Genomic DNA, 17123 nt, shown 5'->3' with positions numbered 1-17123 from the left:
TCGTTTTGCCACATTTTTCTAATTTATTCAGTTAAATGATTTATTTCTTTACTGAACAAAATTCATAAATACATCATCTAGGAGAACAATAGGTTTTCCTCTTGTCCATGAAAAAATAATGCTTTCATATTTTCACATTTTAAAACCTGCCTTGTTTTGTGTTTTTAGAGAAAATGCAAGATCATAGTGACATCTCAATTTACAGAATGTCCCTGTAGGAATTACATTTACAAGAATCAGATACAGAAGCCTATAGTTTGCCCCCATAATTAGAGTTCTCTGCAATAATATTTAAACCAACAGGTTTATAATAGAACACCCCATTAACTCTACTTGTAGAGCAATGAGGTATTTATTTTTCAAGTATTAGAACCACGAAGTGTGAAAGATTCTTTGCCAATTTTACAATTATGCCTTTAAACCAACACCACCTTTTTTAAAAAAGAATCAGACCCACCACCCAAATCAGCCCATTGCTTTCAGATTCCAGTGTCCTGTGTCTTAAGGAATGTAGAAATATCCATATACTAACAGAAAAAGCTTGCTGGAAAAAGCCGTATTAAGTAATGCATGTGAAGCATGATTTTTTCTAGTGGTGAAAGCTATTAAAAAGGTGATCCAAGTCTATTCCCATCATTTATTCTGCTGGTTTTACTAAAGTCCTTCCAAAAAAGATATTCAAGAAATCCTTAAAAAACTGGAGAGAAAAAATAAAACGCTCCTTCATAGTTTAGAAGAAACTCCACTGACTGCAGAGATGCTCCTATCACCTTTGGTTCTTCAGAAGAAACAATCAGATCACTTCTACAACAGAAGGTATCAAAAAACGACAGATCAGTAAAGAGGGAAGATACTTACTTCAAAATGCTAGGCTTTTATGCACTTATGTTACTGTAAGATGATTTTCCTTACATTTTTAACCAGAGAAGAAGACAGTGCTATCTCAATTTAACTTGCTGTATTAGTTTTTGTTTATCTAACATCCCTTAAAAAGTTGTGATGTAATTCAGAAAAATCTAGTGTGCTGCAAACCATCCCTCAATATTAATGTCAGTGAGAACTTGAGGAGGGAAGTACAGACAGGATTTTACACAGAAGGTAGATACCCCGTCCCCTTCTGCCTTCTTCCCTTACGCCCTTCTGACATATCTGGGTATGTCAGATATTACACCTGCAGAACATGGAAAAGCAGTTGCCTCTTATCATTTCTGTTTGAAAGCACAGGGCAGGCATTTTCAAGCAACTTCCAATGGCAGAAAGTGTAACCGAGCAGCCCCTCCTCAAAGAAAAAATGAAGCCCCACCATGATTAGCACAGCATCTGTATGTACTCGGTATGCATAGCTTTACAAAGAGGAAACATGCTCCTTTCGCCAAATAATATGGTGTTTAAAAATGCTTAATCAACTTGTATCAAGAGCTCCAGGTCCTCTGTCAACTATAACACATTACAAGTATTAATGAACTAAGGTGAACCTACCTGCTGTTTGATGTGTTTGAACACTATCTACCTGAGGCAAAAGAGTCCCCTGATCTTCAAAGGCTAGAATTGGATTCAAAGGAATTTGAGGACTATTGCTTCCATCATTGTTCATGGCATCCAGCCGCGACGGCTTAGAACCAATAGGCAGGTTTATGATCTCTTCAAAGTTATCATTCTGCATAGACATTCCATTTTCATTTGCATTTTTCTCTGGATTGAGATTGCTGAAAGAGAAACACAGGTATTCCCTCATGGACTTCATTTACAACATAAATTCTGTCCTCCTCAAAGCAATATTACAAATATAAGAAAAGTCTGCATTAATCCTGAGCATTCTTTTAGCCAGTAAAAATGAAAACATACTTTTCCCACAACAGAAAACCTGTTTTTGCAGTGAAGTACTAGATAATCTTCCCACAAACACAAAGGATTGTTGTTAGGTTCGGCTTCATGATCCCCAGAGCCAACAAGCACTTTATGGACTGCAGGTCTGAGAAGCGGCTGCAGTGGGAGGCAGCAAGATCACCCCTGCAGCACCACTACTATGTGAGCCATCCGCTTAATGCAGTTTACAGCCTCTAACATCTTTTTCAGCTCCATAATAACCTTTGCCATACCCTTCCTCTTTCTGTAAATCAATGTAATTGCCCTCAGATAAGATCATTGCCATTTTTGTTAGTTATTGGATCACCTCCTGCCTCCAGTTTTGCAGCAGCCTCTTCTACCTGCCACTTATCCAGACATAAAACTCCCTTCCTAACGCAGTGCTCTTTTCAGTCCCTTCTCCCTCTACAAATCCTTAGGGTTTATTTCCAAGCCACTCTGCATTCCTCCCATTGATCATGCCCAAACCAAAAGAAACACCTCCCAGCATCCCTCGTGTTAATCTGCACTGCCTTTTTTCATCTCCCACTGGGCAGAGACGCCTTATAAGCAAGCTCTTGCTCATCTCCCCCAGTCAGGAGCAGTACACGCACAGACACATTCTCTAGTTGCACACACTCTCCTGAGAAGATACGTGATCACATCTCACAGTCTTACCCCTTCCTTCCCAGCCCCTCTTATTATGCACTGCATTGTCAAATCCTGCTGTCTTTGCAGATGACACCTGCTATCTTGCCAGAGGGGAGAAACTAAGGTGCTAATTTAGCAAACAGGATGACAGTAATGGGACTATAAGCTTCTTGAGAAAGCACAAGTACTCAACTGACACTCAAAAAATATGTGATCTTTCACAGGTGCTTATTAGCAGTTGTGTTCTGACAGTCTTGGGTACCTATTCCCTATTCAGACCACATCACAACTGTTCAGGTTGTTTGGAAATGCTTCAGCCACAAAAGCTCAGATGCAATTTTCCTAGACTGAAATTAGGATACCAATTTCCTCTGGACATTTCTGAGCAGGCAGCTTGGTTTCATAGGCTAATTTTCTTCTGATAGTACATTTATTAGGCTTAAAAAAACCCGCTTGTAATTGACATACAGTTTATTTTCATTTGCTGTCTTCTTTGGGTGTCCAACTCCTCCTAAACAATCACAGAATTGTTTTACAGTACTTCCCAAGAGAAAGAAAATAATTATTGCTCTTTTCAAAGTGGCAGTGCTTTATCCAAAGCCCAGATTTCCCGTGAGAACAACATGCTGGTTTTCATACCAAGCCTTTCCCAGTTTTTAAAGCTGTCGCTGGTTCTTTTTCAGAAAGGCCCTCCCATTTTTCCCATCTGTGGACCTGCTGAGCAAATTTCAAAGTGAAAAATGTTGCACTGCACTGAGTTTGAGAGCAGGCACAACAGCTTTGCTGGCTGCCTGGGAGAAGTCACAAGTCATATATCACCCTTCCATGGCAGAGATCCACATCTGCAAGATGAGGAGCAGAATCTTTGAAATGCTTTAGGACTAATAAAGCCAGCTCTATAATGTACAGTTACTAGGTTACTATTAACTATATGGTACCCTATCACTTATTTCATCCCCATCCACTGCCAAAAACCTCACCTAGGAGAACTTCAGGGCTAGGATAATACAGCAGGTTTGATGGATGGGGTAAGGAAGAGGTGGGAAGAGAGCAACTGCTCATTCATAGAAAATTAAACAGCACAGCAGTTTAACAAGTATTGGTACAATGAAGAAGACTCTTGCTTCTGCAAACATTAATTTTTCTACCCAACTGATCAACTGACTTCATACATAAACAGTTCTTCATATTTATTTGTCATTGCATTGCCAGTATTACATACTGAGTTTGAGCAGGATTCACAGACTTGACTGATGTCTTTTGACACAGGGGAGTCTATACAGTCACAAAGGCAGTACGGAAAAGGAAACCATGACTTTGGATCTTCTGAATATTATGCTATAAAATCTTTTCTATTTTATGCTATTTGCTCTACCAAATTACAAGGGGAGCAAATTTAGAAGAAAAAAGGGAAAAATGGAACTGTAGAATTAATTTCCACTGGACTTTTTAGAGGCCATAAACTCCAAAGGAGATTAGACAAATTCCTAGGATATTGGTATGCCCTCCAGCTTCTGGTAATTAGCAATTTAGGGACTACTTGAGCCTATGGGTGCATTTGGACCACAATGTTTAGTAACCCGTCACTGGCCAGAAGATCTCCTGGTCCTTCCCTTTTTTCCCTTTACGCTTGCTCCTAGGCGACTGCTACAGGCCATTCGAGTGAAGAACACAATAGATTTTTAACCTGCTAAAGCTGTTTGTACTGTTTTATGTTACATTCTTAGCAATGTCTCAGTGTACAATGCAGCACTGGGGATACCCTTTTTAATGTTATATCTTATTTTCAAATTAGTTTCAAATTAATTTTTCCACTGTTGGAAAAAATCACCAAACCCCAGAATTTAGCCAGAAGTTAACATGCCATTAATAATATTGTAGAACTACCAGCTGTCCTGATAACTCTAGATACTTTAGTATCTTACTGGAAAATTTCCATGGTACACTCCATTTTAAAATATATTTTGTGTTACCTTTTCCATTGTACTGCACCTGATTTGAGAAATATCTTCATTTAAGTTCAATTGTGAGTCTTCTCACCACAGACATTTAGGACAGATATAAGGTCACTCCCTGCCTCCCTCCCCAATAATAATTCAGTATTGTTCATTAGCATTTGAGCATTAACTTGTTTAACTGAATTTACTTGTGAAGAAGACACTCAGAGCAAGCATAAATGGCAAAATCGGAACCCTTACAGCATCACTTAAAACTGCCTACCATAAAAATCATGTTCACGTTCAGACACATCATTTTAACTTGGACAACTATGAAAAAGTAAATTGTTTCTAAGAACCAAAAATTGTTGTACGATCTATTTGAAAACATTGAGTGCTAAAATGGGAAAACAGCTCAATTCACAAGCGTGTATTATTTTTCTCTCATGATGCAAAGTGAAGAAGCTTTAAGGAAAACTGATTGATATTCATTTGTTTCAAACATAGGAGTGGGAATACTAATAAAAACTTTGACAAACTATTACATGAAATAGATGATTGCACCAATCTATCATCTGCAACAAATGCTTATTAATAATATTTGTTGGCAATAGATATACAGTAAATAATGCAGCAGATCACAGCATTTTCATTAGGGTTTATGAAGATCCAGTTTTCTTGGAAAGCTAATGAAGTACAAGATGATTGCTGATCAAAAGCAGGAACAGAGGACTGTGAAATATTTACTCCCTCCTCTTGCCCGTACAAAGCACTGGCCTGTGCTTTGCCCCTAGGCAAAGCCTTTTTAAGTTTTGGTCAGAAATTTGAGCAATCTTGCCTTTAGGACAAGCTCAAGTCCCTTCCAGACAAAAGCCAAATCTGTCTTGGGTCAGGAGTGAGATGCTCACACAAGAGACCATCTCCACCTGTTGCTGTGTGCGTGCTACAAGAGCAACTATACCTAGGTGCCACACAACCACAGCACATGAGATGTGCTAGCAGTGGTGTTGGCATCTGTGACCCTTAATGTGAGATAAAAATGCTGTGTATTCCTTATAACAGCTTTTCAAGCTAGCTGGGCTAAGCTTACACTGGCATGCAGTCAAATGCTTCAGCCTTCACCTTCCCAGTCAAGATGGATGTACCTCTAAAGAGTCCCTCCACACTCCAACCTAGCATACCAGCTTCCCCTTCCACAGCCTGATACACACTTCCACTTGTGTTGCTGTTCCTCAACCTCATTTATTCATTCTTCCCTTTTGGCCATTCTGAGGTTCCCTCCCTGGATTATAATGCTACAGGACAGCATTTACTAGTGTGGCACTTTTGTATTACAAACATCAAGGTGCATGTAAGGCTGGGAGTGATTAACATTTAATAGCCGCCCAAGACAATTATGAGGCGGCTCTGTGCATCTTATCCAATGCAGCTCAGTGCTCAGTGTCACTGACAGAACTTCTGTCAGCAGGAGCACCCTTGTCAGCCTGACAGCAGGCTAAGATCCCCCAGGCATACTGAGGGAGCAAGAGAGGGCAAATTCCTCCTTCAATTAGTGCCAATCACACCCTAAAGCATACTGCCCATTACAGACAGTGAGATGGCTTCTCACATTCAAGTTTATGCACTACCTGCATAAAACATGAAAGGACTAAGGGATTATTTGTCTTTCTGCATTACGAGAATTGAAATAACTGACAGCTCATGCTTACGCAACAGATTTCACGCAGCTCACCACTGAAGTTTCAAACATTTCAACAATTTCTCAAAGTCTGAGTGACTTGTTTCATGGCTACAGAGAGATCCTGATGTTAAATGTTTGCTCCTAAATTCCCCTTATAGAGGACAAAGGGGTTTTTTAAAGGCAAATCCAACATGAGTAGTTCTGTATCTCACATGAGGGACTTTTGCTCAGTAAGCAAAACTTGCTAATACTTCAAGCAGTTCAGAAATTGAAACATCTAGGCTGAAAGCACAATGTTCATTATTCCTACCAAGAAAACCAGCACTGCAAATACAGAGTTTTTATGAAGCTGAATTCATGGAAAGGAACAGAAAAAAGTTTCCCTTTCTATTAAGCTTAAATTTATGTAAAAATTGCTGGAAAACAACACTTTTTCCAGATGTCCATTGCAAAGAATGTGCTGTATTTTCACAAAACTCTTCCCTATCAGTTGGCAAAAATAGGTTACTGCTAAGTGAAAGATGATAAAGGTCTTTTATGTGTTCAGAAACAGATAAACACGAAACAAGGCTGACTGAACAGCTGTCTCATTTACTTAATGAATATATGGATCTCAAAATAATTTATCACTTTAGTAACCCTCATGCTCTTGCCATCCTCCAAAACTTCACAGTGTTCTTACCTGTCCATATTTACGGAGGGTTGATGTGAGACGATCACATGTGTGCAGGTGACTGGTTTCCCATTGTGGGGAGACGTCATTCCATGCTGAAGCTGAGGACCTCCTGCAGGTTCTGAGGGAGATGCAGGACTTGTTATGACTAGAGAAAGACCACCATCATTTACCTGCAGATTAGGCTAAAACACTTCCTACAGAAGACAGCACAGTCAAGGCAAGCTACAGATTAAAAATAGAGTTCTTGAGCTTCTCCCTCTCCCACCCTGCCTCCTTTGTCAAGCTTTTTGGCACACATGCCCTCTTTCAGGTCCAAAGTAAATGCCACAGATTTCAAAGCTGTAGCTTAACAGACAAGAATAAACATTTTACAACAATACACAATTCCAACAGGCAAGCCAGTGGTCAATTGATATCTGATATTATGCTGGCACTTTTCAAGTAGCAACAGAAAATAGAACACTGGGAAATCACCAGTTTCATACTCTGGTATTTCTTGGTTCCCGTGTTGATCTCTGACTGTAGCCCAAAAGGAAATCAAGAGGAAATAAAATCTCCATGGAAAGGATACTTCTTTCAACAAGTACCAAATCACTACTATAAAATGTTGTAGAGAGTAACAAAAATGAGACTATCTTTGTGCCTCATAGAGACACCACATGACAGATGTTACTGGCCTGCCTCAGGATGTTCTTTTGAAGTACAACTACAAGCTTCTTCATTGTATGTAATTGTGTACAGCCACACTAATTCACATGCAAGTCAGTAAAAGGAAGTAATTGCACCCCATCCATACTATCACCTGTTACAATAGTTGCAAGAACAATTTAATATTCATAGGCTTAGAGACATTTGATTACCCAAAACCTCCTCTGGTAAGCCACTTCTTCAGCTGCTCTGTTTTGCTATGCTTTAAAATCTTGGGCTAAAATCTTCTATACCAAATGTTTTAGTATGATCTTTGGCAAGTTTTTGTAAGGAGAATATTAGAAATACAGGTTTTGGTGCTTCTACAGTGTAATAAGAAGAAAATACATTGGAATTAACATTAAAAAGCAAAGGCAGAAGATAAACTTGCTCTGCTTTAGAAACACAGAGCTAGCTCCTATTTTGAAGCAGATGCCAAACAAATGACAAAAAGGTGATGGATTTTGTTTCCTTGCGCAATTCAGCCGTTCACGTAATGGCCTCTTCAGGTTTTGCCAAACAGTAGGACTAAAACCATACGTGGGGGGGGGGGGGGGGGGGGGGGAGGAATCATCACCATTTCTGTACGATCAGAAGTCTCTTAGTGCACAGTGTGAAAAGTTAATTGGCAGAAATATCTCTATTAATACTTACCTTTGACTCAATAGCATATCTAGGTAAAGCAAAGCCAAACAGTAGAGCAGCCCAGAGGGTGAGGGCAGTTTTCTCTTTATTCAGTCATTCAAGGACTCCAGACTTCCCTCAGGCCTGGGGAAATGAAGGTCCAAACTCTCCTATGCCTTAGGAAACTGACTACTTCTACTTCTGGAGGGAAAGCATTAGCCACAGGCTACAGAGCCATGTATAGCTTCAAGGAACACTTAAATGGTTTATAGCACCTTCTCTCCCTCAGTCCCCCATCCCTCCCAAGATAATATGTAAACAAATAACTCCCAAACACACATAATGAAATCTGTGCCAAAATGTTCCCTGGCAGTGCTAAATAAGTGCTCACTTTTAACATCTAGAAAAAAGTTGTACGTCAGCCAGTGCTGTTATCTGTCTTCCCTGTTACTCAACTCAAATACAAAGAAGACTAATGTCATTTAATATGTTCTGCGACAATGGGATAAGCCATTTGATAGCTTGACTTCAGCATCCCAAGTAGTGCTAATTCATACTTGGTAATTGTTGAATATGAGCTACATTTTTTTTCCTCTATTGTAAATATTAAAGTCTTATGAAAAACTTTACCTAAAAGGACCAGTGAAAAAAAGATGGAACAGAAGGAAAGACTAAGAATGCAGGTGTGAGAGAAAGACTAAGCTTTTGTAGGAGCTGAATTTTGGGGAAGTGGGGGTCGGGAATAAATTAAGACCAGGCAGCAGGTATGGACAAAAGTCACAGGGAGATGTTTAGAATAACAAACAATTTGTTTTGATGACTGAGAAGAAATAATCCTTTAAGAAAATTGAGTAAGTCTGCAACGACTACATGTGTAGCACTATATATGTGTCCAACTATTCTGTGATCAAAAACAGAAGATAGTTTACTTCTTTTCACTTCATAAATAAACTCAGTAGGCAACTTGCTCTTGTTAAGCACCGATGTGACAAAGTTGTTAAAACAGCTGACTCATTTAGTAAAGGCTAACTACCCATACAGAAAGGCTAAATTTCAGTTCTAGTCCTCTCAGTTTTCTTTTCTGCAATTACTGTGACAAGTTTCAGAACTGTATCTCAAATCATTGTGCTTAGAGGCATTTATTCACCTGTTGTGCTCAGGGCGCAGTTAAACACAATACCTGTTTCTCCAGTAATATTTGCCTTTGATATATGTCCATTTTGGTGGTCACTGGTTTTCTACAAAGGAAGCACAGTTTTGCAAATTAAAAATGGCACTGGGGAAAAGAAGTGAAATGTGTCCAATGTTTACCTGTGTTAAGTAGCAGCACTGACCTTATCTCCTGCTTCTACACGCCTAGTTCTCTTCATGATCTCCTCAAGCCTCTACAATGAAACGTAAAGGGGTAAAATTATGTTCACTGTCATTAATTCAAAAATCTCTCTCCCAAACCACAAGTGCCTGTTGCATCTGTTTACTGCAAAAAAGATGAATTATTTATGTTGGTGATATTCCATTCCCATTCACATCAGACTATGCAGATAAGGACTGAAGCTTTTCTAACAGCACATTTCTACCATGGATAACTTTCCACAGCTGTGGTGGAAACAAACTGCTAAGGCAAAACGAATTACAGTTTCTCTGCATGTACTGAGTTACCTTCTTCCTTTCCAAGCGCTCCTGCTCTTCTCTTTGGAAATGCTTTTCACGTTCTAATCGAATACGCTCTGCCTCTTCCCGTAGGCGAGCTTCTTCTTCTTTCTGAGTTGATGGGGAAAGAAAAAGTAGTAAGGAATAATTCATTATTTAAGGAGAGATTTACACTGATATCTGCGTAACTATGCATTTGTACAACCCCCTGAAAAGATACTTTTGGGGTTTGGAAGTTACCAACAATCTTTTCAGACTGAACTGATTAATTTCCATATTTTGCATAGCATTAAGAGATGCATAACATCATATTTAGTTCTGGGCCTGTTCTAGGGCACGTGCATGAAATCACACCAAATGACAAATAAAGAATCAATTTCTAACCTTCAGCATCGAAACAGAAGCCAGGAAAGTATTAGAGATTCATGTTTTGAGTGCTGGATGTTTTTGAGAGGCAACCAAAAGCAGTAGAATGTTTTATTTGACCAACAGAGTCATCATTTAATGACACGAAGGAGTAACAGTCACAGAAACATTAGCACAAGCTTTCCATTCCTGCTCTTCTGAATTAAATGCAAAACTCATCTGGAATATACTGTAGAGAGGCCTTGCTCCCTAACAATAACAGTGGTGTATGATGGAACTACTGCAACAGTTCATTTGTAAAGGCTGTAACATGCAGAAAACTTGGCCATTCGCAATTTCTGAGTGCTAAACCATGGATGTAAGTCAGTTTAGCATTTCAAAGAAAGCAGCATACATCTGAAAAAGTGAACTGCAGTTTCTAAGTTATAATCACTAACACAGTTCTTTAAACATTTATTTTCAGAAGCATACATTTAATGACATACCATAAGAAAAACATAATGTTTATGAGGCAGACTGAAGTGCTGAATTTTGGGGGAGGAGAAAGCACACACAAAAAGTAAAGGCACATGCAAAAAAAGAATCCAGAATACTTACCACAGCCTCTCCTGAAGTTGGCAAACCAACATTATGCCCATCAAAAATGAGAGCACTCGAAAAATTGTATTTTGATTTGTTTACTCTCATATCTGTTGAGTAGCTGTTCTGATTTCAGGAGGACTGTGTGAGCCTTGATTAAAGTCATCAAAACCTATGCCTTCTCTAACACTCTAAATAGTCATCTTCGCATCTAGACTTTCTATAACTGTGTGGACAAATTGTTCTCTGGCATAACACCATTCATTAAAATCCTCTGATACAACTCCATTGATTTATTTGTCACAATTTATCAGGAACAGGAAAGGATTTTTTTGTAAGTAAATACATTCTACAGGGAAAAAAAAAACAAAAACAAAACAAATAACCCACCATCAAAATAACAAAAAAAACCCCCAAAACAAACAAACAAAAAAAAACAAAAAAACCCAACAAAACTACAAAACACAAACAAAAACCAAAACAACAAAAACCCCAACACCACCAAAACAAAAACTCAACTCCCTACCATGTTTTTGTCAAGAAGAAATATCTTTACTCTTTGAATGACTATAAGGAATGAACTCTGACCCAAAACTATTCACTTTTTATGTAGCGTTCAAATTTTAGATAATCCTCTAATCTAGGTGCTGCATAAGCGGTGTTGCCTCATCCACTTCACTGCCAACCAGACTGGCAGGGAAGTTACAGTAGGTAAGCATACTTGTTTCTGAATGCGCTCCATCTCCTCTTTCTCCTTTTGTTCTCTCTCCTCTGCCTGTCTGCGCAGCCGTTCTTCCTTTTCCCGTTCCTCCTCTGCATCCCTCCGTTTCTTTTCTGCTTCCTGTCTGCGAGCCTCTTCCTCTTCTCGGCGAGCTCTCTCTTCTGCTATCCTCTGTGACAGCTCCTCCTTCTTTTGCCTGCAATTGTGAAACAAGCATAAGAAAATTAAGTGAAAAAAGGAGGGAAAAACCCCCAACCACCATATTTCTGACCCAAGACACTAGCACTGCAGAACAGCTGTATGAAGGTTGCACTGCTGTCTCATTCATAAGTTGTCTGCTCTGCTTCCAGAAGGGGCCAAAGCTGAACCTTTATGGAACACAAAAAACTTCGCAAGGCAATACCAATACTTCAGCACATGTTTCCACTAATCTATGACTCACATACTCTCTGAATTGGAACCAGTATCATCAACTTTAATACATCTCGCAAAGCACTTCATTCTTAGTTTTATTTCATCATATTTTGAAATAGCATACATTTTTGGCACCCATCTTATCTTGTAGCAATTTTTAAATTTAAAAAAGTTTTCTTAAAAAAGTATCTAATTCTTCTGATTTTTGAACACTGCCTCTTAACCTCACTTAATGCCCCCTCATCCTTGCGTTATGGGACTCAATAACTTTCCCCATTCACCTTTGATGCTACCCAAATTATTTATGACTTTGTAGCCTATCATATCCTCAGAAGTAGAGCACAGATGAGTCATGCCAGCTGAAGAATCCTCACTTGTTTAGTAGATTTTCATATAGGAGCTGTTCTATACTTGTGATCTTCCTTAATGTCTGTCGGCACTTATTTTCCTAGTTTTATTGATTTTACTATCTCAAAAAACATAAACTTCAACATTCAAGAGGCAGATTCACCTTAGATAGTTCAGAATGACATTTTCATCTTGTTCTCCTTTTCTATTAATTTGTAGGCATCTCATTTGCAACAGTTCATTTATTTTGTTGACCATGACTCACTTGATACTTCCATATACTCAACTTCAAACAAGATCACTTCCCTCAGAAATAATCAGCCCAGCGACCACCACCACCTGAATTAAGTTGGGATTATTTACACATACACATTCCTTTATGCTTCACAGTATTGCAATCCAGCTTCTATTTTGTATCTCAGCGATGTAAGATATGTCTGAAACTCTGCATAACTGCTTTATCTCACCAAAGATGAGCAATATCTCATTGGCCACAACTTCCTTCAAGTTAATTTATGAAGGCACTGCAAAGAGACTGAAAACTCCTTTCCCTGTGAAAGCTGATTATTCTTTACCTTTGGTTTTCCATCTTTCAGTCTTAGTATTTACTCACCATATTACTCTTACGCAGCTTGTTTTCTTTAAAAGCCTTTTTGAGAGGGACCATGTTGTAAGTCTTTTGGAAAGCCAGGCTATTTAAACTGGCTCTGCCTTGTTCCTGTGTTCAGCAATGTTGTTGTTAAAGAACACAATCGAATTCCAGATGCATGGCATCCCTCTAAAAAGGCACTCAACTTGTGTCACAGCCACAGCCATAAGTATACAGAGCTACTCGTTTCCTAGTAGAAAATGAGACACAACATCTATTACCCTCCAAAACTGTTAGGGGGATGCCTTGATTTTAAACAAGAAGAAAAAAAAAGATGTTTAAAGAGACAGCTGTTGGACACCAAAACACCCCCCATGGTGGAGATCTTACAATTCAAATTAAGAGACGTGCCAATCACAAAACTGGAAACAGCTGTGCAGAGTTCTCCAGCTGTAATAGACAAGTACAGTTTTGCTAATCTCTGAGGAAACAATGAATCACTACAGCAAGGATCTGCTTTCTCCTCCTGTCCTATTTTAAAGCACTATTTGGGATAAGTTTTAACCTTACAGATCTGCTTAGCTATATATATTGCAACTATAAAAAAATCCCAACAGGAAAATCATTTCCAGGGAGGAACTCATGCCTCCTGCACTTCAATACTGTGCTTCATATAGCACAGAGTAACAACAGAATATACACAAGAAGCTGCTAGGAGGCTGCTAAAAACAGATCTTCTCCATTGCAGAGGTCTATAATCACCTTTCAAGCTCTTCTCTCTCTCTCCTCTCTTGCTCCTCCCGTTCCCGCTGCTCACGGGCAAGGCGCCTCTTCTCAGTCAGCAGCCTTGTTGCTTCTTCAGGGTCAGTTGTACCTGCAGAGGTCTTTGTGAGGGCTGGGGGTGGAGAAAGAGCTGGCGGAGCAGGAGGAAGTGATGAGCTGGCTGCTAAAACAGATGGAAGGAAAACTAGTTTGTACAGACACAATAAACAAGATGACACCCTCTTGAAAGGAACAAAAAATACACTCAAATACTTCGTAAGGTATTTCCAAGCTTATGTGTTTTTATAAATAATTCAGAGATGGAAGACATTTCTAGGTGCTAGGGATTTATATTCCTTCAGGGAAGTTTGGTTTTACAGGATATGAAAAAGCTGCTGCAGCTGAAAGGTTAAGCCAGCTTTTCTGTCAGAAGAATAAATGCTGATGGATGCTCATCAGGAGTTATGCTGACTCAGCAAGTCCCTACCATAGCATGTCTTAGGTTTGCCCAAAACTATCTACAAAGCAGAAATGAAATGAAACATTGTGGCATTATATTTTCTTCTGTCTGGCAGTCTATATCTGAAGAGCACAGCCAGACTTTTGGCGGTAGGCCAGTCGCTTTTGGAGATTTGGTGATTTCAAATATCAGCTGTCTGAAGTGATCTGCAATAAGGGTAGAACACAAGATATCATAAATTCTGCAATTACTAACATGAGGCAACTTGTGGGACCAGAGCACAGCTTCTCAACAAGCTTTGCCACTATTGGTGAACTATGGCTTATGTTCAGATCTCAATAGTGTCTTCAGATAAATTTTGTGTCCACAAGTAGCTGGTTAGAGAAGGTGTTACAGGCTTTTCCTCAAGTAAAACACTAGTTGATATTTCTGGAAGTTTGCCTGGCATTCCCTAGCACAGCTAGAGCATGCCTCAGCTGTACTTTTTCTCTAGAGGCCAAGGACCATCACCAACCCACAAGCTAACTGAAGGAAGCATTGCCAGGGTAATCACATCTAGTAACAGACAAACACGGACAGGGAAGACTTCAAACTGCAAACGGAATCAGATTCCAGTCCTGGGAAGATATATGTAGAATAAGTAATCAGGAACAGCCAGGAGATTATTTAAATCTCCATTTCTAATCACTATTTGGCATGTGTTTTCCTCACCTCACTAAACTTCCAAGAGGGGTTTCCTCCCCAGTTTCCCGTTCCTATGCCTTGTCACGTATACAAACACAAATTCAGCTGCTTTCTCTGTGCTGAATGCTCACACCTGCTGACCTCTCTCCTCTCCTGCCAACTAAAAACTATGCAGGCCTTTCTATAGCTGCTTCAGGGCTTTCGCCTTGAACTCAAATGATACATGTACACCAGTAATCTAAAGAGTTATTGCTGTTCTCTAGCCCTGAGGTGAGCTGGCACAGTTTAGCCTCAGCCAGAGCACTACTCTCTCATATGACCAAAACAGGTACTCAGTCCGCCTCGAGCAAACAGTTCAGGCCTGGGCTAACCTCCAAGATGTAGCTAGGAGCTCAGAAAATTCTGGCATGGTCAAATATAAAAAGGCAGGTAATTTGCTCACTTTAAAACCTGGGACCCCTTTAGAGCTATGCTCTTAGAAGCCCTGGGGACGGAAGGTAAGAAAATGTGGGGCTTTAATTACAACCTCAATCAGAAACATACCAGACAGCCTTTGTAATAGTTAAATAGTATAAATGACAGAGTTCCTACAACTCAGTCCTTTGTAATTTGCTAACATGGACCAAGGTAGGGCTGTCTCTCCTGAAGGCAGCAGAGTTTTGTGCTGCTTAGGGCTCACTTCTTGCCTCAGGTGCTGAAGCTGGCAGCATAACAAGTAGCCCATTTAATGCACGTCTGCCCTGCTTTCAGAAAAGATGACAACAGCTTGCACAGGCACACCCAAAATACCTTTAAAACTTAATTGTCATTAGTAAAATCATGTGATATTTGCCTGCAAAAGTCTGAATAGCTCTGTCAGTGATCAACGCCTGCTGATCTCCAGGCATCTGTGACTATACAGCTAGCAGGTAGCTGAGCTAGGCAGGCTAAAGACCAGTGCAGGTAATTGGCAGATTTCACCTATGCTCACCTGCAGCACACACCAAGGAGTATCAGCAGTGTCTGTCCAGCCCCAGATGCTGCACTTGCCCCTCTCTAGATTCTTACATTCAACCAGTAGCTATGTTTTGGCAGCTTGAGCCTCCATCTGCAGTACAAAGCCTGTCCCCTCTAACCTCACATGTAAAAGGCCTCAGTCTTTGGTCCCAAGCATCACTTCTTTCAGCTTTGGCAAAAAGCACCCAATTTGAAGAGCTGCTCACCATTTTTTACTATAGTATCCTTCTCTTTTGGCCCTCTCCACTACCCGTTTATTTTTGTTTGTTTGTTGTTTGGTTTTTTTTTTGCTGTGAATGCAAACTACTTCATTTTTTATTATCTTTACCACACATAACCTATCTCCATACTAAGTGATCTTGTCAGAAACTCAGATATTGACTGAGTGCAAAAAAGTCAAGCCTTTCTTCCTTCTGAGCTAAACTGCCAAACAAGTATGACTGTGCTTTTCTGGTCTGCGCTTCGCAGTTCCTTGGGGACCTACAACTTGTGAACATTTGCAAAGTTATCTCAGTGGTATCCCTGAAATCCTTTTTAAAAAGGAGGTTTCTCATTAAAAAACAGGCCAAAAGTTATCATCAGAACAGTGAAACCCCATGCTAATATGGCAATTATATCTTCTTTACATGCCATGCCCATGACTAACAGTTGCATCAATTTATTACTGTAAATCTCTTAGGTTCATTACGTGGCAGGGCTTGGGTGTCAGACTGGAACTACTGTAACAGAACTTGTTAGAACAAAAAAAAAAATACAATTGCATCAGATCTTATTACAGAAGAACAACCCCCAACTACAAATCATGCAGTTAAATGCAGAATTATTAATGCTTGAAACTGTTTTCTTAAGGACAATCACAGGGGAATCTACGAATTTTAAATTCAGAATCTTAAGTCACAATAGTCATTTTATCGCATCTGCAAGACAGTTTATGTTGTACTTACAATGGGTTAAGATGTGTGCTAGAACAAAACTACACTTTTCGTTTTCATATTTACCTTTTGCTCTTCCTACATTTTAGAAGCGTTATTTTATTTTGTGTGTACATCCTTTTCTGCCTTGCTGCTTTTCAGGGTTGGTGTGGGGTTCTTTTGTTTGTCTTTTCTTTAACAACTCATTTTCCCTGAAAAATTCTGCTTGTTCTTCCCTACTCTTCCTCTTGGTACCCCTCTGCATTCCACTTTATCCCGCTAATCTGTCCCATGGTGTGGTACTCTTGAAAGATCACAGGTAAGCTGGTGGTGTTATCGGTACAACTGTGCTGAGTGTCCAGCGCAGGTGGACATTTTCACTGCTCGCACTATGTTATGTAATGGCTTCCTGTCTTCAGATCACTATTATTCTACTTCAGCAGTATTGAAAAGAAGCAGTGTCATGATCTGAGGGACAAAATCCCAGTCCAAAAAGGCAGAGAAGAGGGCTGGGAATTCACACTGCGCATGTTGTTTCGACT

At 39.6% G+C, this 17123-nt stretch overlaps 1 protein-coding gene across 11 annotated transcripts in view; it reads right to left on the bottom strand.

Moving 5' to 3' along the window:
- Nucleotides 1-17123, bottom strand: part of MAP7 (microtubule associated protein 7) — a 112902-nt gene continuing 95779 nt past the window's right edge. For 8 of the 11 annotated variants that reach the window (XM_061474897.1, XM_061474899.1, XM_061474902.1 and 5 more), the window contains 8 exons: nt 13531-13714; nt 11418-11613; nt 9761-9862; nt 9436-9486; nt 9282-9339; nt 6797-6935; nt 1480-1706; nt 1-804 (listed from right to left, as the gene is read on the bottom strand). In XM_061474897.1, coding sequence (XP_061330881.1) covers nt 794-804; nt 1480-1706; nt 6797-6935; nt 9282-9339; nt 9436-9486; nt 9761-9862; nt 11418-11613; nt 13531-13714 — 968 coding nt within the window. In that variant the 3' untranslated portion in view covers nt 1-793. The other 3 variants (XM_061474896.1, XM_061474894.1, XM_061474903.1) reach the window with 3 other exon arrangements.

This window comes from Pezoporus flaviventris, unplaced genomic scaffold (assembly GCF_033815535.1).
Source record: "Pezoporus flaviventris isolate CSIRO_AGI_PZ_B2104156 unplaced genomic scaffold, CSIRO_AGI_Pfla_v1 ptg000081l, whole genome shotgun sequence".
Taxonomy (NCBI): domain Eukaryota; kingdom Metazoa; phylum Chordata; class Aves; order Psittaciformes; family Psittacidae; genus Pezoporus; species Pezoporus flaviventris.
The sequence above is the reverse complement of the archived record's forward strand: the minus strand, read 5'-3'. Positions and strand labels throughout refer to the sequence as shown.